Source organism: Girardinichthys multiradiatus, chromosome 2 (assembly GCF_021462225.1).
Source record: "Girardinichthys multiradiatus isolate DD_20200921_A chromosome 2, DD_fGirMul_XY1, whole genome shotgun sequence".
In the NCBI taxonomy this organism is placed as follows: domain Eukaryota; kingdom Metazoa; phylum Chordata; class Actinopteri; order Cyprinodontiformes; family Goodeidae; genus Girardinichthys; species Girardinichthys multiradiatus.
In genome coordinates this window covers 2,383,675-2,410,956 of record NC_061795.1, presented here as the reverse complement: position 1 = coordinate 2,410,956, position 27,282 = coordinate 2,383,675, and the positions used below count along the sequence as shown (strand labels likewise).

General features: G+C 38.5%; 1 protein-coding gene across 1 annotated transcript; it reads left to right on the top strand.

The window, feature by feature from the left end:
* Positions 1–955: 955 nt before the first annotated feature.
* On the top strand, positions 956–27,282 carry smc1b (structural maintenance of chromosomes 1B). The gene is made up of 26 exons (XM_047353401.1): positions 956–971; positions 1,109–1,270; positions 1,624–1,812; positions 3,110–3,222; positions 4,145–4,348; positions 4,894–5,132; positions 5,238–5,493; positions 5,821–5,961; positions 7,748–7,830; positions 7,912–8,119; positions 8,894–9,079; positions 9,172–9,363; positions 9,445–9,591; positions 9,774–9,911; positions 10,124–10,240; positions 10,593–10,699; positions 13,492–13,633; positions 14,018–14,163; positions 15,823–15,976; positions 16,114–16,212; positions 16,302–16,458; positions 25,322–25,476; positions 26,023–26,174; positions 26,286–26,355; positions 26,592–26,702; positions 26,800–27,282. Exons 2-26 carry the CDS (start codon positions 1,162–1,164, stop codon positions 26,941–26,943), a joined length of 3,759 nt encoding a protein of 1,252 aa, XP_047209357.1. The 5' UTR covers positions 956–971; positions 1,109–1,161; the 3' UTR covers positions 26,944–27,282.

The window sequence follows — 27,282 nt, the reverse complement described above, 5'->3', positions numbered from 1 at the left end:
AGAAAACTGCAGGATGACTAAGGGGTGACGAGAGCCAGCTGCATGCTGACAGCGATTCCTTTGAAGGCCAGTGTAAGGAAGGGAGGACGATGTTTACAGCCAGCTATTACCGGCATCTCCAAGGCCGAAAAGCAGAACCAGAAAGTCACGATGACCATGACTAAGTATTGAGCAATAACTGAGAAACTGAGCAGAGTAGGTATCTTTATTTTTCATTGTACAATCTCTTTTCTTTTGAGAGATTTCGGTTTCATTTCTAACAGAAAACAGCTTCGTGGTTAAACAAAAAATAACTTTAAAAGTAAATCCGCCAGAGGTGGGAATCATTTAGATTAATGACAAATTACCTTTAATTTTTCAGCATTGTTAAAATTTATGTTAAATATCCATGCATCTTTTGCAGATTACACAATTTAAAGTTTTAAAGAGAAAATGGATGATATTTTAACTTTAGAGTTTTCCCGTCTTAGCTGAGGGAATCTTGCTGCTTCTGGAAAAGTTGTACTCCTTGTTTGCCACTGATAAACCTTACCTGAATAGTTTGGGCTTTTGTGGAAATATAAATGCATTATTATTAGTGTGGAAATATAAATGCATTATTATTAGTAGCTAAGACTAAGATATATTTGGGACTTTGCTGTTTATTGATTGATTTTTATTAGGAGTTTTTAGTTATGATAGTTAAAAAAAACAACAGTAGCCTCTAGTATTATAGAGTCCAGTTATTAGACAATAAGTGTTTATTATTCAACACACAGAGGTTTCCAGGTAGCAGTGTAATGTCTCCATCTCTGAATTCAGATTGGTTTTAATAAACTTGTGGAAACTACAACTGATCTCTGACTGAGGATTGTCCTTTGGGTGCCAAATAAAAAGAGTCGATGAGAGGTGAGAAGTAATGTAAGAGTTAACGGACGGCCAGTAAAGTTTTCCTACCTCGACACTTTAAATTTTGATAATTTGAAATTAAGGTATGTCTTTTGCATGAAATGGGTATGTATAATAGAAGGTTCCGTAACATTAGAAATGTAACACCGTTTGTAATTATTTTACGGCGGTTTCAGAAAGAAAGTGTTTTCCCGCCTCGGAAACTCCGTCTTCTTCACAGGGTTGTTGCGCAGATGCTTTAGCCAGTAGCTGCTGGATGCACCGTGGATCAACATGGGTTATCTCAAAGAAATTCATATCGAAAACTTTAAGTCCTGGCGTGGGAAACAGGTTATTGGACCTTTTATGCGATTTAATTGTATTATAGGTACAAATGGCTCTGGTAAGTGAACCTTTAAATACTTTGCTAACCTTCTTGTTAGCTAACGAGACAAACTGCGTGAAACTGCTAGCTTTTTTAAATGAATGTTTAATGGGTGCTCTGTTTCATGAAGAACTCCTTGGTTTTTAGCCGAAGTTCTGTAAAGGCGCTAAGTATGAAGATAAAATATGGTCAAATTAGAGCCTTGGAGTTAAAAGGATCCAAAATATAATTTCCAATGTCGTAATAAAATTATTAGTCGGATTTACATTTTTTTTCCTTTCTAGCTTGGTTGCAACTTTGGCTGTTTACCTTTCTGTTATTGAGGTATTGTAATTGTTTAAGAGACGTAAAACATGTAAAATCGCTTAAAGGTAAGTCCAATGTGATGGACGCCCTGAGCTTCGCCATAGGCGAGCGGGTCGCCTCTCTCCGGGTGAAGCACCTGCGGGATTTGGTCCATGGAGCCCACGTCGGTAAGCCTGTGTCCGACACCGCCCGTGTGGCCCTGCGCTTCTGCAATGACGAGGACCAGGAGACTGTCTTTTCTCGTACAATAAAAGGTTAGTGTAGTAAGTCAAGTTAAGCATTCTGTGTTTAAAAGCTTAACTTTTCTTTTCATAGATTTTTAGTTTAATCAGACGGATTACCAGCAAAAGCCAATTATTATTAGTAATTTGGACTTCAGCTGCTCTTACACCAATGACCCAGCTTTCTTAATTAGACTATAATGAACTGTTATTACTTAGTTCAACTTCAGCACCAGTAAAAGCAATATATTATTAGCACCTGAAAATGTGGATTAAAGCTGTTTTGTACCAGTGACTCAGCTTCACTAGTTATAATTCAGTGGAATGATGAGACTATTAGATTTCTCAGAAGGATTCATAGATTTTTACATTTCTTTGAAGGATTGTAGTATCATTTGATTTATTTTTCTGTGTCTGTATCTGTGTTTATTTTCTTTGTGATTGTATTGTAATTGTTCTTCCTCATGTACAGCGCTTTGAATGTCTTGTTAGTGAAAACTTACCTTACCTATAACTAAACAGAACAGGGCTATTAGATTTGACTAACATTAAATTAAAAATGGCAAGGCAGCTTGTGCCCCATTTATTTCAAACTGTGCCGATTATTTAACCCATAAAACCATTGAGGTCATACAGGAACCAACAAATGACACTTGAACAAAACCAGCCAGCCAAGAGATGGTCTTATAGTCATTTATTTTAAGGAATGCTAGAGCTGTCAAGTATAGGAAATTGTCTAAAACAGACAAAATCATTTTAAAAAGTAGAGTTGGTAAGACCCTTAAAAGACACACTTCCAGATCTTATCAACCACAAATAAAGTAATTCACAGTAACCATACAAAAGAACCCCAAAAGGACACTAGTTAAAAGTAATTGGACTCTATGTGTTAAAAAAAGACCCAAACAAAAACAATAATTGTATTAAAAGCTTTGCATTTCTTGATATTAGTAACCATTTAAAAAATTGAAACACTGGTATAAGCACCATTATGCCCAGTTGAATCAATAAAAAACAAAATGCAACAAAATATCCTAATTTCAATACAAACATACCATTTACCTAACAGGTAATCAATTTTAGTCCAGAAAGGTATTAATTATACACACATTATCTTAGATAGAACTATCTTACAATCCTCAGGTTTTATTTTCTAACTGCTTTAAGATTATTAGTTTATTTTATTTGCAAAATGCTACTCAAAAGGAATTATATGTTAAGAAATGGATCGTGGTAGAATTTAAGATAAAATCAGCTGTGTCAAACATGAACAAAAAGGAGTACCTCTCTGCCATTAAATGTCCTTCACTGCTTTTCATTGTATTTTCAGGGGACTCTTCTGCATATCACATTAATGGTACTCATGTTTCGAACACTACATACATTGAGGAGCTTGAAAAGATGGGCATTGTGGCCAAAGCTCAGAACTGTCTGGTGTTCCAGGTAAGTTGAAAGGCCTCTGCACCAAAAGTCCTTGAACTTCCACACTCACTTTAACCTGTTCAAGGTCACAATCAACCAGAGGGATGGTTGCACCCAGGATTGTACATTCTGTCACAGGGTTTACACAGGAAGAACCTGCTACACAGACTACAGCCTTGATGGCAAGCCATTCTTACACTGCAATCTCAAGAATCATACATGACCTGAACACTATGTGACCATATTTTAAAATCTTGATATTTACTCCTTCATCACTGCGTTATAGAAGACATACAATTTCTTGCTGCAGCAGAATCACATCAGACAGATCTGTCAGGTCTCAGTCCTGCTGAGAATAGAAAGCAAGTTGTTGGTGTTAAAGCGCTTGTTGTTTTCAGTTTCTGAAACGAGTGACTGCTCTAACTGTTCTTATGACTGGGAAAACAAAACAGTACCCAGACGTTTGTCACAGCATGATTTTTTTCTGAAAATTTCTAGCACTGCTTTGTATCTGTTCTGGTTGTCTGCGGTTGTAAGTTTGCTAAATTGACTTTAAGTGAGACTGTCACACTAAATTACTTTAGACCTCTGATTCCAATGGCCAAGTGTTTTCCTAAAATTTCTCTCCTAATGTCTCATGATGAAATATTTGACCTGCAATGATTTGAGCCCTGACCTCTTTACTTAATAGAAATAAATTAAAATACATATTTTCTAAAACTGTTTCTTAAACGTACAAGAAAAACAAGTTTTTCCTCTTGTCTGACAAGTTTTTATATTGAGGATAGATGTATTTTGAAGGTGTAAGCATTACATATATGTTTATGGATGATCATAGCTGAAAGCTAAATTTGTAAAAGGCTTAATAAATGGAAACATAAAAATGGCAAAATATGGAAAATGCAGAAAAACTAAACATGTAATTTACCATGATTCTCACTAGGGGGCGGTGGAGGCCATTGCTTTGAAGGACCCAAAGGAAAGGACTAAGATGTTGGAGTGTATTTGTCAGTCCAAGCAGTATGCTGTAGAATACAAGACAAAGAAAGAAGCCCTGCTGAAGGCCAAAGAGGACACACAGTTTCACTTCAACAAGAAAAAATCTGCCAGTGTGGAAAGGAAACAGGTGTCCCTGGAAAAAGTAGAGGTAAAGTAATATTGTATGGTAATACTCAGCCTATCAATGTTCTTCTACATTATTGTACATCTTTGTCTAACTACAACTAAACTATTTTACCTGCAAACTACATTAATAAGGACCTGAAAACAAATGAAGTTTCCTACTTGATGTAATGATGCTGTTTTTGTCTTAACAACAGGCTTGAAATCTGAAATAAAATAAAAAACAATTAACTAGTTATTTACTAGATTCCTCTCTCAGTCCTATATTTTCATTTTAGTATAATTAAAGCATTACATTGACATATGTGTTGCCACTGCCATATTTATTATGGCTGAGCTAAATTCTTCTTCTGAATTACATCTGTCATGATAATGTGTTTTTAGTGAGTACCTTACAGAAAATGGAAAATATGTACATGGTTTATATTATAGTAGCATTTATTGTCAGAATATATGTCTTTGTTAGAGGTAGTACTTTTTGGATAAAATCTGACAAATTGTTTTTTAGAAGTCGCAAATGTTTCCTTCATGTTCATCTGTCCAGTTAATCTCACACTATTCATATTTCAGGCCCAGAAGTACCAGGCCATGGTGGATGACTTGAACCTGAAACGTTTGGAGCTGAGTCTTGTTGAGCTTTATCACAATGAGAAGGGTATCAGCGCCATCAGTGATACTCACAGGGGGAAAAAGCAGTTTGCAGCACAAAAGAACAGCGAATTAGTTACTGCGGAGCAAAGTTTCAAAGCTCAGAAAAAAGAGCATGGGCGTCTCACTAGAGAGCAGCAGCACATGGAAAAAGAGATTCGGTGTGTTTGCTGCAACAGCATTACAAATTGTTTCAAGGCTTTGATTAAAATAACATTTTTCTGTGCATTACGAAAAATCTTCTCTGCTCTCATTCTGCTGCAAAGTGGTCAGGAGCACATCCTGGCTCAGTCTAGCTCTCACTACATCAAAGCCAAAGTCAACACATCTCATCACATGAAGAAGGCTGCAGAGATCCGTGACGCTGTGAAGAAAAATGGGAAGATGTTGGCTGTCAAAGAGCAGGAGCTGGCAGAGGGTCGGCAGGAAATTGCTGAGCTTGAGAGGACTTGGAAGAGGTACGAGAAGCAGACCCAGGAAGGAGTTGCAAAGGGAAGAGACATCGATCTCGATGAGGCTCAGGTAAGGATGCATATGCCATTTACATTGATTGTAAATAAACTCATGTTTGAATTCTTACTTTTTCTGTACACATTTTTTCAGTTTTTATTTTTTGTGAAAAAAAAAAGGTTTTGAAAATTTTAAAATAGAGAAATACTTACTGTGTAACTTGAATTTAAAATATAAAAAATAATGACAATTATTAGATAAGAACACACTTCACCCAACTTCTTTAATTGGGTTGGCATCACACTCCAGGTACCACGGACCTGCAGAATGCCTGAACACTAGCAGAAATAATAATGTCTAAAATGAGCATGTTCTGTTTGGCATTAATCTATGTTACAGTTACATCAATATAAGGAGCTGAAGGAGTTAGCCCAGACGCAGGGGGCTGTCCTCTGCCAGCAGGCTGAGAAGTTGAACTGGGAAGTGAGAGCAGACACTGAAAAGGCAGCTTTTGACCAGCGCAGAATGAAGGAGATAGAGGTATCTTTGCATGTTTCTGAACACTACGCTTTCTATGTCCTTAACCCCTTTTCCACCAAAAACCCCAGAATTTAAAGCCCCAGGACTTGTTTTACCTGGGTAATAGGAATCCCAAGGAATCTCAAACGTTCTTTTTCCATTGCTCAGAGCGGCCAAGGACCATTTATTTAAATCAGCCTAATGGGGAAGTTGTGAAGAAAACTGTACTACATCTTCATTCCAGCAGATGGCGATACTCCTTTACTCCGTATACAAGAATATTGGCTAATTATGTTTCAACTGATAAGAAATCGATGATGAGTGTCAGGTTGGGCCTGTGTCAAGGTTTTGTGTTTCGGTTCTCTCTGCTCAGCCAGGTTCTTTAGATTCCTTCTGTTTTGTTACTTCCTGGATCCGGTGTTATATGTGTCAGTATTTTTTTTCTTGTAGATCTGGCTCCTCTATGCTTTAGTCATTCTCATTGATTACTTGCTTTAGTTATTTAGAGGCTTCCTGTTACATCCCTGCACTAGATAACTAGTCATTCTCTCCCTGTATTGTTTAGGCCCCATGTTACCAGCAGTTCTGTGTCTGATTAGTTCCTCTCTCAGTTCATTGGTTCATACTCCACTCCCCTTAGTATTTAAGATCTTTGGTTTTCACTGTTCATCTTCGGTCCCTCACATTATTCCCATCTTGATCTGGATTTCATCCCTGCTATCTCCTGTGTGTTTCCATGTTCCTGTCCTGCTATGTGTCTAGTCTAGCCTGTCTATAAGTCTGCAGTTTATCCATAATAAATCAATTCTCTACTCACCATGCGGCTCCCATCCTCCTGTATGCACTTTGCAGCCCAGTATAAATGTATTAGAATAAAAAATTGATAATCAGTCCAGACTTACAGGGAAATTAATACCTTGACTGTCTAATCATAAGCAAATATTTTATATAAAGTAGAAGATGAGCTTCTGAATCCAAACCTGGAACTGTGGTCTCTCCTCCTGCAGAGCTGTTTGCATATAACTTAAAAATATTAGATAAACAAATATATATATGACAGATAAAAATAAATACAAGAGTTCACACGCCACTAAGTTAGGTTTACATGAAAAGACAATTGTATGTACGTGGAAATTTGTAATTGCTCTGATCATCAGCACTGCATTAGATCATTATTAGTCATTTGGTTTTATTTTCTGGTACTTGTGTTTATTCACCACATACCTAAACACTTTATATTCACTTGTCTCTGGTTTGTAATATGGGACGTGTTGGGGTGCTGCAAACAGGAAGGTGCTTTTTGTACCATGTTGTTAACAGTCATGTCTGAGGGACCTTTAAATGTCATCGTGTGTGTTTAAGCTGCTGTAAAACTAAAAGTATTTGTGCAAAACGTATTTGGGAAATTGTTTTGTGAACATTAAAGCCTCCTCTTGTAAGGGATTTAAGAAAAAAAAAACTGTCTGCTTTAGAGACGGTGAAAAATGAACGTTGGTCTGCACACCACCAGACACGTCGGGCTTAAGAGGTTAACAGGCTGAAAAGACGTACTGCAGACCAGGACCCTTTACCCGCGAAAGTAAAGCACGGGAAAGTGAAATTACTTGGGTAAATTTGTATTGAAACGCGACCTGGGCTTCACAAAGTCTGGGGCTTTCCACAAGCAAAGGAAGGGGGCTCTTGTAGCAGAACTTCAAGAGATTTTGAGAACACTTAAATGGTCCTAAGTTTCTGGAATATCTTAATCTATGAAAAATATTTCCTTAGATCCTCTGTGCCTCAGCTGAATCAACATATTGTTTTACAGGTTGCCATTAGAAACAGCCGAACTCACCTGGAAGAATTCATGAGTAGAGCAGAGAAACTAGAGGAATACACCCAGAAATGCAAGTAGGTCAAATGTTTCTAACAGAGATTTCAATCAAATTTGGAGAAAGTAAGCAAAGTGCAACAAAGTGTTATATGACTCAGGGACTCCCTTGAAGATTTTCGTCAGCGGGAGGAGAGCCTGTCTGCAGAGCTTGAGCATGTGGGTCAGCGTAGCAAGGAGGTGAACCAGGAGCTGGACCAGGTGATGGAGGAGCTGAGAAATGCTCGTCTGGACAGCCATGAGAGCAAGTGGCAGCAGCAGCGGCGGGAACTGCTGGAGAAGCTCCGCAGACTCTGTCCAGAAACTGTTGTAAGACCAAAACACCAAAAATATTAAAGAAATTCCACAGAATTTCTGCCTTTAATGACCTCTGGAAAATTGTATGAATAGCTTTCCAATGATAGCGGCACAAACAAAGATTTTCAGGTTGGAAAATCAACTTATACATCTTAAAAGGAATATTATCACCATATCCGTCCCTTTGATTCTGAAAGGTTGGCAGGATGACCTGAAGAAATGGCCTCTGATTGAAATATACCAGCATTAATGACTCCTCTGCTAAATACAAAAGCAAAGGTTAAATATTGATTTATTGAACATTTGTTTAAGCTTTTTACGCTTTTAAATCCTTTTCCAAAACCAATGCTTCCTCTTTGGTGATTGGCCGTAGCACAAATGGAGTAAGAATATTTCTGTTCCATGGGGTTTAGTTTACAAGGGATAAAGACCAAACCCTCGGGGCAGTCGCTTTAAATCTAGATTCTTGAGCCACATTTGTCTTGACTCCTCATCTGTTTGTAATCGGTGGAAAATGATCCAATGATTGCAGGGATAATCGATCTACGGCATCTGCTGACGCCACTGGGCTTTGTCTGACTAAAGGTTCGTCTGATTAAACATTGCATCAAGTAGGCATGTTTGCTATCATATTAGAAGTTGCTAACATAATAAATCCTCCAGTAGCACCACCAGGAATAAGGTGGATTCAGCTGTAACCTGACAGGAAATTGCTCTTGGTTGTGGAGAGAGGAATGTGAGAGAAGGCATCAAACTTTTGTTTGACTTGTGTGTGTGCTGTTGCAGTTTGGCCGACTGTCTGATCTGTGCAGCCCGGTCCATAAGAAGTACCAGCTGGCTGTTACCAAAGTGTTTGGTAGGAACATGAGCGCAATCGTGGTGACATCTGAGAAGGTAGCCCGGGACTGCATCTCTTTCATCAAGGAGGAGCGAGCCGAGCCAGAGACGTTCCTGCCCATTGACTACCTGGTTGTAAGTGACTTCATTTTCCTGCAGATGGTGGACAGTGGTAGCACACATACTCATACCTCTGTCACTGATAGTCAGCACCCCCTTGCGTACAGGTGAATCCACTGAATGAGCGGCTGAGGCAGATTCCAGGTGCCAAGATGGTGGTGGACGTCGTCCAGGTGAATGCTACCGCAGGTGCTGCTCAGCTGGGAAAAGCGGTGCAGTATGTCTGTGGCAACGCCTTGGTGTGTGAAACTATGAAAGACGCCAGGAACGTGGCTTTTGACAGGCAGGAACGAGTTAGGGTAAGTAAGAAATGGGATGCTTCTGTTCTGTGGTTACTGTTCCGTGTTAGAGTATGTGCAAATCACTGGTTTTGCTTGTAGACAGTCACACTGGATGGGACGCTGTTTAAAACGTCAGGTGTCATCTCTGGAGGTTCCAGCTACCTGCGGACCAAAGCTCGCTGCTGGGATGAAAAGGACATGATCCGTCTGAAGGAACGCCGTCATGAGCTGATCTCGGAGTTGCGGGTGAGCAAATGTGTCAAAACTCCATGAACACAATAGTCTGGATTTCATCAAAGTCAATATAATGAAATTCTGCTCTGTGCTTTTATCTTGTTTCATTTGCATTCATCTTCATTTATATCTTACAAATGTTCTTTGTATTTTTTTGCTAAACTATCTTAGGACACGTGGTTTTTGTTTTTCAGGATTTGATGAGGCTGAAAAGGAAGGAGTCCGATTTAAAACAGATCTTGGCACAGGCTCAAGGAGCTCAGACCCGTCTGAAATACACCAAAACTGATTTGGAAAGCCTTCAGAATAAAACCATCCCCAAATGCCAAGCGGTAGGGACACAGAGCTCACTTACAATCTGATAACTTGACACAGATCTCCTGTTGGTATACAGATTAGTCAGGGAGAGCCTAACATTCACATAACAAAACAGAGGCTCTGGTGAATTAGATTGTAATAAATTATGCACACACAAAGGTAAAGATAAATTATAAACAACTCTTTCTCTTTACTTAATATTTACTGTGCTGCTGATGGATTTCAGGAGATCTCCCGTCTGGAGAGTGAATTATCAAACCTTAAGTGTCAGATTCAGATGCAGCAGGAGAATCTGGAAGCAAAGAATGCAGAGATGAAGAGGATCCGACAACAGATGGATCAGGTACAGCCTTTCCAAGCACGCTTACATGGCCTTACAGTATGAAGTGCTGCTTGCTGTTCAGGCTATAAGAGAAGATTTAAAAAACAAACCTCATTTAAATTTAAAAAGAAAACCTTTCAGGTTTCGTAATACTGGAAATACTGGATATAAAAAAAAATCAGTAAACAGGGATTTTTAACTGCATGTTGCTTTTAGTTTTAGTGCTGAATTTGTACTTTCTCATTTGTAGATGGGTTTCGTATATTCTTCAGATTGTCAGCATAAAATGTATTTATTTAACCAGCCTGGGTTGTAAATGTAATTGTTTGTGTGTCTTTGGAGGTTTTCAACTGTATAGATGTTGTGTTTTTAGATCGATGACATGGTGTTTGCAGACTTCTGTGCTAAGATTGGTGTGGAAAGCATTAGAGAGTATGAGCAGGAGCACCTAAAACAGCAGGCAGAGCTCGACAATAAACGGTAAAACAAAGCACACACCAGTTTTCTTTTCATTCTGTCTGAAATTGAACTAATTTGTACAGTTTTGTGACAGTTATGAAGAATTAGGAGATATCCCTGAGTGCCATAAAGAAGTATTTACCCCTCTAACAGGTTTCTGCTGTTTTCACTTTTTTTACACTTGTTGGTTTCATATCATCAAACACATTTTTATACCAGGCAAAAAACTGAAGTAAATATAAAAAGTTGTTTTCAAAAAACAATTTCCTTTGTTAAGAGGAAAAGGCTATTCAGCCCAACATGGTCTTACCTGCTATTAATCACACTTTTATTCAATTGAACTAAGCACATCAGGCTTGATAACTGTTACTAAATCATCACGAAGTCATTTAAATAAATCTTGTCTGACAACATGAAGTAGGATAAGAGATCTTAAAGGTCATATAAAGACTACTTTAGTTTGTCAAATAACTATGTCATTAATAGTACGTTACATGGAGTATGAATCTCTATAAACTTTCTAAATATTTATTGTAAACAGGCAATTTTCTACGAACTGCTTGAGTGCTTGAGAGTTTGAATTTCCCTCGTGAACTCATGAAAGAGGCGAGCGATGCGTGACGTAAATGTTGCCAAATAACAGCCTTCAGGTCTCCGTTATACCGCGCTTGGTTTGGATTCCCTGGTAGGAGCAGTTTCTATTTATGTAAAAAGCTCATTATATCTATTTTTAAAGTGGTCCACATTGTTGGGATATTGTGTGGCTTTTGGGTGCACAAATGGTGCTGGGGCAACTGCCAGCCTTTTCAGTTTTCCAAAAGAACTACGAAGGCAGAAGATTTGGGTCGGATGCTGTGAGGAGGAAAGACTGGAATCAACTGAGCATAACAAGCTCTGCTCGGACCATTTCGAAGCGTCTGCCTTTTCCGTGCCTCCCGGTCTATGCTGATCCATAGGTTCTGAATCCAAAAGGTCCCAGCTGAAGGAGGACGCAGGGCCATCAATATTTCATCGTGCTGAAAGTAACCTGGGCAAAAACACAAAGACAATGGTGGGACGTTCTGCAGAGGCCATGACAGGACCTTTTTCAGCAACATCATGAATGCACAGAAAACGACACAAATTGGTGGGTTGCTTTTTATTAAGATTATTAATTATGATCATAATCAGGCAACCTGTTTTATATAGCCCTGGATCTTAGGAAAAACATGTGGACAAGTATGTAGGCTATGTTGAAAATAAGTTATGAGATTTCAAACTTACATAAAATAAAAAGGAAAACGTTTACTTGTATTATATTCCATGTAATCACTGTCCGCTTCACTAAACCTGACACTGTCATAAGAAAAAGAGGGGGAAAAAAGGTCATTTGCACACACACTGCAACACAGCAGGTGGGCTCAGAGTGGAAACTTGTCCATTCTGGAGAAGTCCCAAACAGCTGTTCAGTGCAGGGCCGTCGGCCTGCCTTGCGGTTCTTGAACAGAACCGCAGTTGGTGTTACGGCTCATTTAGTAACCGGACAGTGGGAGCCTGGTGCCGATGTGCGCACATGGAACAGGTAAAAGCAGAGCGACATGACCCGGGCTGAAGCTGGCGGTAAACACCAAATGCTGACTCAGCACTGCATTTTACTGATAATAACCAACGTATCTAGCATGACATGAGGTGAAGGTTTTACTTTAATGAGCATTGTCTCAACTTGGCTCTGGGACTGGTTCAAAATGGTACGGCTGGACGGTTTTTATGTGAACTTCTGAAGCAACATCAGACTCTGTGTCAGACACGTGCCGGACACGCTAGCAGCCGGATCGTTTCTCCAAAGTGCCGTCACATAGCAACAGCCGTATACCTTAGAAACAAGAATTTGGATTTTCAGCTCTGCTGGAGCGCTTCGTTTAGCAGGTCAAAAGTTGTAGTTTTGTTATATTTTTTCATTACTGTTGTGAATAATCTCAATTAAAATATCAATTAAAACAATGTAAAATAGGCAAAATGTACAGTTTTAAGGTTTTTTTCCATCATATGACCTTTAAAAAAGCAACACAACGGCCTGAGCTAAAGGAATAAAAGCATAGATGTGAAACATTGACATCTATAAGTAAGGAAAGAGTTACAAAACTACTTCTAAGTCATCGAGACTCCAGCAAACCACCATTATCCACAATTAGGGAAAACATGCAACAGTCATGAATTTTCTCAGCATTGATCAGCCTGCCAAAATTACTCCAAGGGCACATCGACTACTCCAGGGGGTCAAAAACAACCCAGAACCTCACTTGCCTTGGTTAAGTTCGCTCTGCATGGTTCTTGGGGCTTGCATACGTGGAAACAGAAAAGTATGTTGAACCCTGTGATATTAAAACAATAAAGCAAATGTTTATCACAAACGCTGGTTGACAGCTGTTGTCACCAGGGGTTGTCCAACCAATTGCTATGTTTACAGGGCAGTGGCTTTTTGTATTGGGTCAGGTTTGATTTGAATACCTTTTTAATAAATTAAATCATCTTTGGAAAACTGCTGTTTGTTTTGACTCTTTCATATTAAAATACGTTGAACTGAAACATTTTTTTGTGGCAATAAAAACAAAAACAAGAAATCTTAAAGGGTTTGAATACTTTTTTCCTGCACTGTAAATAGGTGTCAAGTCTGACTTTCAATTGGCCAACACTAACTATTTCACTAAATATTATTTAGCACTTAATTTTTCTTTTTTAAGACATTTGTTGCTGGGAAGAATATGCATACTGTGGATTCAACATTCTATGTCTTGTGCTTCTTCTCTGTTGGGTTTATGTATCTCTCCCCTAAGGCTGGAGTTTGAAAGTCAGCGAGCCCGCTTGAATGCTCAACTTGAATATGAAGAAGACCAACTGGCACAGGAGAGGAAGAAACTCTGCAAAATGCAGGATACCATTAGTAAAGAGGAGCAAGTCATCGTTATAAGCAAAGAGGTGACTGTTACAGAGCTTAAAAGTGGAGTTTTGGACTTTGCTGGCCTTTATGTAGAAATGCTGCAAAACAGGAGTGAACAGAGACGAAGAGGAAAGAAGTCATGCAAACAGCCACATAGTCTGATTTGAGTTTGCAGCCTGAACACAAGTGGCACAAATTTCAGTTTCCTCGTGTTGCTGTTATTGATAAATTATAGCTTAATGTCGTGAGAATGCCTTATATTTAATGTTTTTGTCTCACATGTTTGTAGTTACCCCTGGCAATATGTTTATTCCCTGGATCCTCATACTGTAACTCTCCAATGTGTTTTGTTAAAGTTTGCTGTAAACACCTTGCCCTGTCTTTGAGTTTGTCTACTGTAAAGCTTTACTTTTTTTCCACAGGATGAGAAGAAGCTTTTGGAGGCAGTAGAGGAGGGTCAGAATAAGCTTCTGGAGATGAAGAACCAGCTTCTTCTAAAAAAGAGCCAAGTGGCCTCAGTCAAAGCTGAGCTCAACCAGAAAACTCAAAAACTACAGGAGATAAACAAGTAAAAAACTCTTTAGTATTACCGCTTTCTTATGCTGTGTACACTGTGGTGAACAATTTATCACTGCCACTAGATATGCATAAACAGACTGATTGGCAAATATGTGCAGTTTTAACAAAACGCTAGCCTCAGTTTTATATATTTTGCTTCCAAAAAGTGAGATCTTGTTTTAAACCTTTAATGCAGTCCACAGTTGTTCAGGTGTTCTGAAGTTTTTCAGAGTCTCCGGACTTTCCACTCTTTTTGTTGGGTTCTTTCCAGCAGAAACATGAAACATATCAGTTACTTAAGATCTGTAGAGCAATAGGACATTTAAGATTCTGAAATGTTTTAAAGATTTGTTTAAAATTAAGTATTCTTTTTCCTAGAACAGAGTTCCTACGCAGTCTGGAAAAGTATGGAATTAGATTTAAGCATTTTTTTAAGGTCTTTATGAGTATGGAAAAAGAAATGAGTTAAAAAAGTGTTTCCAGGTTTTATTTCTTTTTTGAAACTGTTTATCCATCCATCCTTCCAGTTTCTGCTGGACAGATATGTAAATCTTAACCACTGTAGAAATTCTTGCACAAGGTCACAGTAAAGTTTTGGATTTCTACTTTGAAAATCACACAGACATTGAGCGAGAGCTCTGCAACGGTAAGTCTGTGTACTTTAAGTAATTCTGACATGATAAATGTGTAGCAGCCTTGGTATGGAGACAATATGAATTCTCAATTGCACACTGTTTTATTATATATTACCAACATGGTGACATGGTTTTGCATTAAAAAATCCTGGTAGTTTTAATCTATAAATAATGTTTTAATACATACCAGAACAGCCCAGCCTAGAGCTCTAGTTCATACAGCGGTGCAGAGCACCTACAAACTCCAGGTTTTAGTTATGAATGTAAGAACAGCCAAAATTATTTGCCATTTTAGTTTTTCCATATATAATAACAAACTTAACTGATTGTGTAGTTGCACAAGTACATGAGGCTTGCTGATGTTTACTTTTTCAATTTAAATTAAAAGGTTTCCTTTTGTTTTACATTGAAAAAGTCTGAAAAGTCTTAAACATCATAATTGTATAAATTAATTTAAATCTGTTCAGAAATGCTTTTTGATGTCTAAATGTATTATATTTTGTCTTTTAGAGGTATGTTTATACATTTGAAAATAGATAGGATTTAATGTTCCTTAATATCCGATCCAGCTTGGATTTGCACTGTATGCCAAAACCTACCAGACTCATATTGTATTTAGGTACTTTAACTCTGCCAAGCCATACGTTGTATTTATAGGTTCTTCAGATAGCACATGTGATATACAAGTGTTTCTATGGAGTTAATTTAAACATAGAGATAGGAAAACATATCAAAAATCAACTTCAGTCATTTTAAATATTTTAAAGTAAATACTAGAAAAATAATAATACAAATAATTCATACACAGTAGTTTAATCAACTACAGTATTTCAGCTACATTCAGATCAAAACTCACACAGACTGCATCTCATTTTAATAAGTCTGTCTTTCACAAAAGTTAGACCAATCAGTCTATAATCCCTGCTGCAATCCTACCATGGCATTTTCAGTTCAGGCAATCCAGATTCTGCTTGTTTGCTGTTTTTGAGTACATCATTAGGATCACAGTGTTTTTCTGTTGTGGCTTGTGGAAGAGAGCTGACAAAACTTCAGCGGGAGGTCATGTGTGCAGAGACGGCTTTGGAGCAAAAACGCATGGCTCGACACAACATGCTGCTTTCCTGCAAAATCCGCGACCTTCCGATCACTCTGCTGTCTGGCAGCCTGAATGAGATCAGCGAGGTACAGGTAGGACACATTTATGTATTTCTATTTTGAATCACCGTGTTTGCTAATTAATATTAGTGTCAGCGAATGTTGTCATAATCTAATTAGTTATAGGATGAAAGTAGAATCATATCAATACCTAATTTTTCATTTTGCAGCTTGCGACAGATTCAGCAAGTACTTCAGCCACAATGGACATTTATGAAAGAGAGGCTCAGCTGGTCATTGACTATTCTGAGCTGAAAGAAGAGCTCATGGTGGGACATCAAATGAAGTATCGTGGTTTTCTTTTTCAATTCACTTTGAGTTCAGTTTAATATTCAGTGTGTATATAATTTGTTGACAGAGTCTGCACAATGAGAAGGATATAGAAACTCGAATGGAGAAGATGAAAGAGTCAATCTCTTCTCTAGAAGAAATGCTACATCGCACCACTCCACCTAACCTGAAAGCTCTGGAGAAAATGAGGGAGGTGAAGGACAAGTTGCAGGAAGTGTCTGATGGTATTGTGCTTTTTCTGTTTTTTTTTTTTTTTACTTTCGTGGGGGGGGTTTTAGCATGAAGGTATTGACAGGTGACTGTGTATATTATATCTCCCAGTAGCACTATGGCCATCAAAACCAAACTGAAAAATCTTTTTCAACTGCTTGGACTTTTTGCAATGACTACAGAACACGATACATTTTTAAAAAAGTACCTTTTGAAGTACAGTATACATACTGTACTTGCTGTTGAACAATAAAAAAAGGTTCAGAATTGGCTTTTACTCCTAAACTTTATCCTCGTTGAGGCCAAGGATGGGTGAAATTGTCTTAATATTTTGTTGTGATTTTGTGATGATAAAAGTGACAGCAAAAAGTATCAAATTTATCACATCATAAAGTTTGCTCCTTACAAATATTACTAAAGAAATCTACTTACCTAGTATTGAAGATGCTATTTAAGTACATTAGTTACATTATGAAGTGTAGCTTTACTGCTGAACGTCACACAACTATGTCATTCTATATCTTGAAACGTAACCACAATGTAAAAAAACAAAAACAAAAGTGTAACTAAACCCGATATAAAAGCATAACCCCGTCCCAGATACATTTTGATACATGCCATCAAAGTGGGCTGGTATGAGGCAGCTGTGGTCCCATCATTCAAATAGTAACAGTCATGGGCACTCACTGAAGTCTAAGTAGAGTAGCTGGGTCACTGGTATAAAACTGTTTAGGTCCAAACCTTTTAAATACTAATAATGTTTGGCTTTTACTGGTATGATATACAGGTCCTTCTCAAAATATTAGCATATTGTGATAAAGTTCATTATTTTCCATAACGTCATGATGAAAATTTAACATTCATATATTTTAGATTCATTGCACACTAGAGGCTGACATTTTTTCGGGATTCCCACGGGAAACCCGCGGGACGGGAGACAGCATCAGTAAAGATCCCGTGATTGGAACAGTACAGGATACAAAATGAACGGGAGCAGACGGGAGCGGGAGCTAACTAATAGGAGGGAAAATAAACTAGGATCAATTGTCCTTGGAAATGTTAAACTGAGACTTTGTTATAAACTTTAAGAAAAAAAAACTTGGATCGACGCCGCCATTGTGTAGTTTTTTTTCCAAGAAGCCTATACTATAATGTGAGTCAAACGAACTACACGACCCACAAGCCAACAGTGCTTCTGCTTGATGTTTTCCACCTGCGTTCAGGATGATGGAGGGAGCAAACACAGGTGGAGAACTAAACGTGGTAAAATTGGATTTGTAACGTAAAGTCAGAAATAAGGACTTATCTATTAAACTCATAGAGCTGACAGGAAAGTCGCAAATATGACCGAACTTCAGGAGAGTTGAATGTAGCGGTTTTAACACGCAGTATGTTGCTTGTAAAACGTGTTTAGTCGTAATCAAGGACACCAGTGATTAAAGGACACTTATAAAACAGATTCTGGATTAAATCAGTCCTGCATCTTTTCATTCATCAAACCAAAAGTACCAACATGTGTCAAATCTCATCTGACCAACAAAATTGCTGCATGTGCTCTAAAGATTTAAGAGGTAAGGTACGGAAGCCCGTGAGGGGACATGGGGAAATGTATTACTTTTGCGTCCCCACGCAATACTTTTGCGTTCGGCATTTTGGAGAAACAGCACAGATGATAAACTGCTCATAAAACAAACACTGATATGGCATTGGTATGGTTTATTTGTCATATGCAGGTTAACACGCAGTAAACAATGTGATGAAATGCTTAGGATAAGAAGAACCGTTCAAATCACGATAAAAACAAAAACACTAATGGCGTACAAAAAAAAGTACACATCATGCAGCAGTAATAAGGAAATAAAGTGTCACAGATGTGGTTTCGTGCAGTTTTATTGTTCAGAGTTCAGTAGTTTGTTTGACAGCTTGTGGATAAAAACTGTCTTTTAGTCTGATTTGAAGATCATTTTATTTAATGCTGATTTCAAAATAAATCTCAATAAATCTCAAAACGGGTGTAGTGTTTGTTTCAATTTTGCAGTTATCTGGTTTGGAAACTATCCCACAAAGTATTGCGAAATAACGTAAAGACTATTGCGTGAGAACGCAAAAGAGAAAACAATTCCCCCATGTCCCCTCGTGGACCTCGTAGAAAGGCTTCATCAAGAGAAGATATTAAATAAATATGTTGTGAAATAGAAAAAAATTGAATGTACCATTAAATGTACAATTTATTTAATACATCATTAAATATTAAGTGTACCACTAATTACATCATGTCGTCTTTAAAATTATACTTAATTATTCAGTGGCACATTTAATTGCATAATAGTCCATTTCATGATATAATGGTACATTTATTGTTTCTAATGATGTATTAAATAAATAAATGGTATCTTTAATTTAATGGCACAGTTAATGTTACATTTCTTTCATGTTACATTTACTTCACTTATGGGACATTCACAACATTTATATATTTAATGATGATTTTATTGTATTAATTTTGTCCTGTTTGACCCTCCATTCTTGATGCCTGTATAGGAGGTCATGTTAGAATTTGAATCAGGTGTTCTGGAGCAGACAAACATCTAAAACTTGCAGGGAAGGTGTCCCTGAGGACCAGGGCTGTGAACCATTGAGCTACAGTTTCTAAATTATGAAGGTAATACCTTTTTGGCCTTTTATTCAACAAGTACAGTTCTCTTACTAGGTGCATTTTTCTTTCGTTTCAGCAACTTGAAACATAAAAGTGATGTCATTGTTCAAAGGAAACAGTCACTTAATAAATAAGTAAAATACAACTATGTACATTTTGTTTATTCAACTAAGATAGGCATGGTCTGTTTCCTTGTTTAATATTTTATTATTTCTTCATTATTATTCTTTTTACTTTAACTGGCCTTTACTACAGCTAAAAACAGGGACCTAACTGGTCCTTCAAAGAAAGAAATTACCAAAAGACTAAATGAAGAAAACAAAAATGGGAGTGGCACAGGAGTGGGAGTCAATTTACCAGGAGTGGGACGGGACAGGATTTTTTTCGTTATGCTGGCCTGGGATTGGGATGGGACAAGACATTTTTCTGTGGGAGCGGGATGGGACAGGAGAGAAAATCCACTCCCGTGTCACCCTCTATTGCACACTAACTAAAATATTTCAGGTCTTTTATTGTCTTAATACGGATGATTGTGGCATACAGCTCATGAAAATCCAAAATTCCTATCTCACAAAATTAGCATATCATTAAAAGGGTCTCTAAACGAGCTATGAACCTAATCATCTGAATCAACGAGTTAACTCTAAACACCTGCAAAAGATTCCTGAGGCCTTTAAAACTCCCAGCCTGGTTCATCACTCAAAACCCCAATCATGGGTAAGACTGCCGACCTGACTGCTGTCCAGAAGGCTACTATTGACACCCTCAAGCAAGAGGGTAAGACACAGAAAGACATTTCTGAACGAATAGGCTGTTCCCAGAGTGCTGTATCAAGGCACCTCAGTGGGAAGTCTGTGGGAAGGAAAAAGTGTGGCAGAAAACGCTGCACAACGAGAAGAGGTGACCGGACCCTGAGGAAGATTGTGGAGAAGGGCCGATTCCAGACCTTGGGGGACCTGCGGAAGCAGTGGACTGAGTCTGGAGTAGAAACATCCAGAGCCACCGTGCACAGGCGTGTGCAGGAAATGGGCTACAGGTGCCGCATTCCCCAGGTCAAGCCACTTTTGAACCAGAAACAGCGGCAGAAGCGCCTGACCTGGGCTACAGAGAAGCAGCACTGGACTGTTACTCAGTGGTCCAAAGTACTTTTTTCGGATGAAAGCAAATTCTGCATGTCATTCGGAAATCAAGGTGCCAGAGTCTGGAGGAAGACTGGGGAGAAGGAAATGCCAGAAGTCCAGTGTCAAGTACCCACAGTCAGTGATGGTCTGGGGTGCCGTGTCAGCTGCTGGTGTTGGTCCACTGTGTTTTATCAAGGGCAGGGTCAATGCAGCTAGCTATCAGGAGATTTTGGAGCACTTCATGCTTCCATCTGCTGAAAAGCTTTATGGAGATGAAGATTTCATTTTTCAGCACGACCTGGCACCTGCTCACAGTGCCAAAACCACTGGTAAATGGTTTACTGACCATGGTATCACTGTGCTCAATTGGCCTGCCAACTCTCCTGACCTGAACCCCATAGAGAATCTGTGGGATATTGTGAAGAGAACGTTGAGAGACTCAAGACCCAACACTCTGGATGAGCTAAAGGCCGCTATCGAAGCATCCTGGGCCTCCATAAGACCTCAGCAGTGCCACAGGCTGATTGCCTCCATGCCACGCCGCATTGAAGCAGTCATTTCTGCAAAAGGATTACCGACCAAGTATTGAGTGCATAACTGTACATGATTATTTGAAGGTTGACGTTTTTTGTATTAAAAACACTTTTCTTTTATTGGTCGGATGAAATATGCTAATTTTGTGAGATAGGAATTTTAGGTTTTCATGAGCTGTATGCCAAAATCATCCGTATTAAGACAATAAAAGACCTGAAATATTTCAGTTAGTGTGCAATGAATCTAAAATATATGAATGTTAAATTTTCATCATTACATTATGGAAAATAATGAACTTTATCACAATATGCTAATATTTTGAGAAGGACCTGTAGTTGTAATACAATCCTTCTAAGAAATCTAAAAATCTATGGTCATTGGTGTAAAAACAGCTTTGGTCCAAATTTTCAAATACTAATAATATTTGGTTTTCGCTGGTAATCCTTCTGAGAAATCTTAAAATCTATGAAAAGTAATAAAATCACACATTTATGTAAAGTCAGATAGGAGGGGGAAAAAAAATCATATTTCAGTCTGAAGTAGTACAAATAAACCTCAGCAGAGGTAAGCAACACACACATAAGTAAAGATTCAGCAAGGGTACGGTGGAATCTTGAGGGTGCGAATATATAAGTCTGAGTGTGTTTGCAAGAATTAGATTATCAACACTGATAGAAGCACCATTGTCCTTGAGAAGAGAGGTGGAGGTTTTATCAATGGGCCGCATAGTCCTATCAGCACACAGCTGGTAGGGGAGTGCTGGGGAAGAACGTCGTCTTTATATAACATCCAGGAGATATTTTGTCGATAGCCAGTTAGCAGAAGTTGTCAAGGCCACATTGGGGCGCCAGATTTAGAAAAACAATAAATGTGGTCCAGGCAGTTGGGAATTTCCAACCACCTTAAGAGTTTTACTGGTATGTCTCAATTGTGAATCCAAATAGCCAAATTTCTGGTACTTTCCGCAGATCACGAGCGTACAACTTCTCCATGATTAAATCCTTTAACCTCTGAGTCGAACCGCTGCCAGGCTGTGATTCTGTTCAAGAATCGTGTCCAGCTTGCGATTCTGCTCTCTAAACATTTCAGTCTGAGTGTTGATCGCCCTACAGACTCCATCCAACATCGCAGGCAGCTTTGAACAGCCGCCCACGTTTTACGAGTCACTCTGTTCCGCGAAGAACAGCTTGGAGTGCAATAAATGTGAGCTAGTTATTGACAGAGTTCATACAGGAGCTTGAAATCCTTGAAAATGCTCGAATTTGAACAAGGTGTTTTCAAGGTTGGAAAAGTGCTTGATTTCTGTATAAATTCTTTGAACGTGCTTGATATTCTAACTGCACAGTTTTGTAATAAGGAGCACTTTAGCAGTTTGATTAAAACCTCAATTTGATATTTTTATGTTAAAGGCACAAAATACAGAGCGATCATTTTGCCTTTAATGAAGTCTCAGAAAGCCTCGCTGCCGCTCAAAGTTTGAAAATTTACCTTGAAAATGCTTGAAAAGTGCTTGAATTTTACTGTTGGAAATATGTAAGAACCCGTATTTAAGTACCATGTGTTCAGACTATGTCTGCTACGTATTTGGTGACATTTGTTGTTTAATGCATCTTAAAAATGGCATGGTGTTCGAGTCATTGGGAAACTACAACTAAGTTGTTTCATTGCCAAAACAGCAGATGCTGATAAGAAGTACATTTTCAATGAAATGTTGAGATAAAAATATTGAATTTATTTTTATTTTGACATTTATGACATTTAATGCTTTTTAATGATTTGCTTATTTATTGCAAGTTTCGTTTTCCGATGAGCTAACCCCTCCCTCCTACTTCCCCATGTCTAAAGGGATTGCTCAATCCAGTTCTCCATCCAACGGGTCCGCACTTCCCCAAACCTGAAAGATCTTACTAAGCAGGTTTACTGAAAGTTCTGTTTAATCTGGTGTCGGGAAATGACTCACCTAGCCTCTAATAGCCTGCATCCAGAAGTCTCGCCCTTCTTCAACTGGAGGTTCGGGCGACTGAGTAGCCCACCGCAGTCATTCACACTTCAACAGTCACTTTTGTTCACGGCTGCTCATTCCCTAATTTACAACTGGCTCTTGGTTTATGGGCTAGGTTAATTTTAGTAGCTCAGCACGAGCCCCAAGGGCGCTGTTTTAACAAACTTGGCTAAGGCAACCTATAAAAACCTCCTAAAATATCTTGGAACCAGGCAACAAGACTTTTTACCACCAACAAAAAACAAAAAAGAAGGTGACTTACATAATTGAATGTCCACGATTTAACCAGAATTCTATCTGCTTTCTTTAATTAGTAATGCTTTTGCAGGGGTCAGTAACAGCTTAAATTCGGCAACACAAAATAATTTTAATAATAGAAATGAATCAATCAACTCAACCTGTCTTCCCCTGATGCTAAAACTAAAGAGTTTGGAGAGGCTTTGAAGACGGAGGTTCATCCATGCACCCGATGAGGATGTTTCTTCTGGTAACGAGTGGTTTCTTGAAGGGAATACGACTTAATCTTCAGTTTTCTTCCTCTAAGTGGCAGGCACTGATGCTCCAGGTGTCGATGGTTAAACAGGATCTTTGTTGTCATATGTCTTAGAAGACAGTAGTTTCTAGAGGCTGAAGAGTTGAAGGAAACCCCGCAGACATAAATGAGGTTGATTCAGGACTTCCAGAAGCCTGAAACTTAGAGCAATCAGCTGTTCACTGATCAATTTCACTTCTGTTGTCTGGATAAAAAGGCTTTAGATGAAATCAGATTCTCAATTTTGAGGCACAGTCCTTTCTGGGCTCACGGGTTGATCCTCTTTTTAATGCAGTCGATCAGTTGGGCTGTGTCTCTGTTCCTTTTCAATCTAAGCTTATTTTCTCCGTCCGATCTTGTTCGCTGGTCTTCTGCGTGGAAACAACCCCGTTCCCTCCTTCAGCCTTGCTTTTATAGTGCAGAAGCTCTCACTGGTCAGGCCTTTGTTAGGCCTCTCTGTTATTGCCCAATATGTTATTGCTCAATACTTAGTCATGGTCAAAGTGACATTCTTCTGCTGTTTTTTGGCCTTCAAGATACCAGTAGTCAGCACACAGCTGGCTTTATCCTGTTTTTCCCTTCTTCATGTTGTTTGTTGGCCTTCAAAAAGGCTCGCTGTCAGCCCGCAGTCGGCTCTCGTCACTCCTAGTCAGCCCACAGTTCTCTCCCTAATCTGCTCAACATTAAACTTTACACGGTATTACACATTCCACTCTCAGCTTCCTGCATTTCCTTTTAGACAGTTATAAAACATCACTTCATTCTTTTTATTCATACATCACAACTTATTAACATTATATCTCTTTCATATATAGTTCATTGAGAATTTCTAAAGCTTAATGTTTGTTTTTTTTAAGTATCAGTTCTCAATCATATTTCAATCATATGTGTTTTAACTTGATAATCAAAGATTACTCATTTCATTTAATACTTGTAGAAAATAGAAAATCATCATACATCATTTCTTTGGTTACACTTGTAGTTTATACTTCTGCAGTTAACATGTGACTCCATACAGGCCTCTCCTGTCTCAGTCCCAGAAAATGAGAATATGCTTGTTTCACTCTTTACTGCTTCAACTGTGTATTTTAATAATTGTTGCATGGATTACACAAAAGGATACCTATTTTAATTTGTATTGATTTAACTGTAGCAGTTAATGAATGCTGCATGGATTACATGGAAAGATCTCACCTTATTTTGACACAAGTCATATGGCTATTGTAACATTCACCAACATTATCACGTTTTCCTAATATATTGCAGCCCATTATATTTTTGCATCCTGTTACATTAAGCATGTAGCACAGTGTGTAATGAATTAGCCTAAACTACTGTCACACTGTTCCCTATTTTAGCACACATGCTGGTGTATTGGAAAACGCATCTAAATATGAGGAAGTTAAGCAGAACGTCAGATCCTCTCGCGTCTTCGAACTATGCGTGTTGCTTTTGATGCTTTCTTCTGAATTATGTATGTGTTTTGGGATCAAAGGTATGGAATTGACAGTGTTTTGCTGTGTCAGGATAGGGTACCTTACTTTGGCCGTTATGTCACTCTTTTCTTTTTCGCTTTTAAGGGGCAGCTGGCTGTGTAGGAGAGTAATTTCAATGTTTACTTAGCCAAATGAATAAGAACGTAGGTCTAGCTGTCACTAATGCTTTTAGTTTAAAGCATTTGGCATGCCGAGGTGAGTGAATCTTTATCAGTGCAGACTGCAAATTGTAGCCTGAGATTAATAAATGGATCATTGTTGTGTATTTGAGTTGCAGTAGTATTGATTCGGTACCTGGCAAAATATTTCATCATATCCAAACATCTGTGCCTTGACTTGTGTGGGTATTAAACTGTCTTTCCTACAGTGCCAAAGGTATAGTAAAGTGAAGCTGGAAAGTTATTTACCTTGGTAATATCACCATAAATGTTTGGTTAATATATAGAACAATGTGTTCCCATGATGTTTATCTATTTTCTGTTTATGATGTATTCTAAATAAGATTGTGAAAAAGATTTCTCCTACTCCTCATTCAGCTTTTGATGCCAGCACCAAATCAACCAGAAAGTGCAATCAGGAGTTCGAGCAAGTCAAAGCTCAGCGATTCCACCTCTTCAATCAGTGTTTTGAGCACGTGTTGCTTGTAATCGATCAGATCTATAAAAGGATATGCAGAAACAGCAGTGCCCAGGTGAGTCGCCTAAGAACACTAAATATAGACCATACTGAACAGTACATTGAAGGAGTTTAAAGTGTAAAAGACCAAGCAATACCAGTCACATTTCTGTTAACAAGGGCCATCGTTTCTCTTGCTGTAGGAAAAACACAACAGCATCCAGAAACATCTTGGTTGCATGATTCTGACCTCTGCCACATGATAAATCCGCTGCTGTTTTTCTTCCTTATTAAATCCTTGGTCTGTTCTTAAATTACCATGTCTGAATCAGCTCTTAACATTTGCTTCTAGCATGCAACAATTTCCATTAAATAGTATAGTCCACATACAGCCCAGCAGTGCACTGAATTCTTTTTACTTTTCTTCTCTAATTCAGTATAACAGTCTGTCAGTGAAGGCTGCAGTGATCTAGAAATTGGGTTGGCAGTAAATGTACTGCTGCCTTTCTACAGCTCTCTGTACCTCAAAAGATTCCTGCAGATGTTTTAAGTAAAACATCTTTCCATAAAATCCAATTTTTCTTATGAAGGAACTGAAAATAGTTACTTCTGTGCTCTCCAGGCCATCCTCAGTGCTGAACATCCAGAGGAACCATATTTAGGTGGCATCAACTACAACTGTGTGGCTCCAGGGAAACGCTTCATGTCCATGGACAACCTGTCTGGTGGAGAAAAGGCCATAGCTGCTCTCGCTTTGCTATTTGCAATACACAGGTTACCCAGTACTGAAAGGAAATTACTTTTGAACACAGATCCGGCTAACCAGTGCAGCTTTATTATATTAATTGTTCCATCAGTAATTGATTCTTGTTCCATTTCTTTCAGCTTCCGCCCTGCTCCTTTCTTCATCTTGGATGAGGTGGACGCAGCTCTGGACAACACTAACATTGGCAAGGTAAACCCCCTGCTGCAGGCGGGTCACCCACTAGGCTCCTTATCTGTTTATGCACTGGTCGTTTATTAAACGTTTATAAGAAGCTGATCATGTCACGTTTTAGGTATATTTATTTAGGTATATTTTCTGAATATACCTAAAAAGCTTTAGTCTGACTCCATCTGATGTTTAGATCACTAAATATGTTACCATGCTCTACATCACTTGTATGAATAATTTACTTATAATTTCTCCAGGTGACAAGCTTCATCAGAGAGGAGTCCAGAGAGAACATGCAGATAATTGTCATCTCCCTGAAGAAGGAGTTTTTCTCCAAAGCTGATGCTCTTCTTGGAGTCTACTCTGATGTGAGCAACTTTCAGAGCACCTTGCTACTGGGCAAAACAATGTTAAAATTGTTTATTTGGTGTGAATACATTTGCAGGGGTGTTTTCCTTTTCACAGTTTGACGGATGCATGTTTAGTCGCATTCTGACGTTGGACCTGCGTCCTTACCCTCTGGTTGAAGAGGAGAACGACGAGGAAACGGACAAGGAGACCAGAGCAGACAAAGGACCGGGTTCTAGTACCCTGGAGTCAGCTTTATGAGGCCATCATTTGTTTGTACTACGGCTTTGGTTTGAACTATGGTTTGAAAAACTTGTTCCGAGAGTTTTTATGTCCTTAGTTTCTGCTGTTCCCTGCGTCGGTTGTCTGGGATATGTTTCAGTCTCCAGATCTTTGATTGGACCGTTTTAAGAACTGGTTTTGTGGGTTAACTTTCATGGCAGTGGGAGTTCATGTCTAAAATACAACCACATAATTACAGCATAGTGCTTTTACAGTTTATATTTGAAAACGTTTTCATGTTTGTAATGTTTTACATTTAAGTTATGCTTTTAGAAAAGCTCATGTTTATTAAAAATACATTCAACAAAATATGCTATA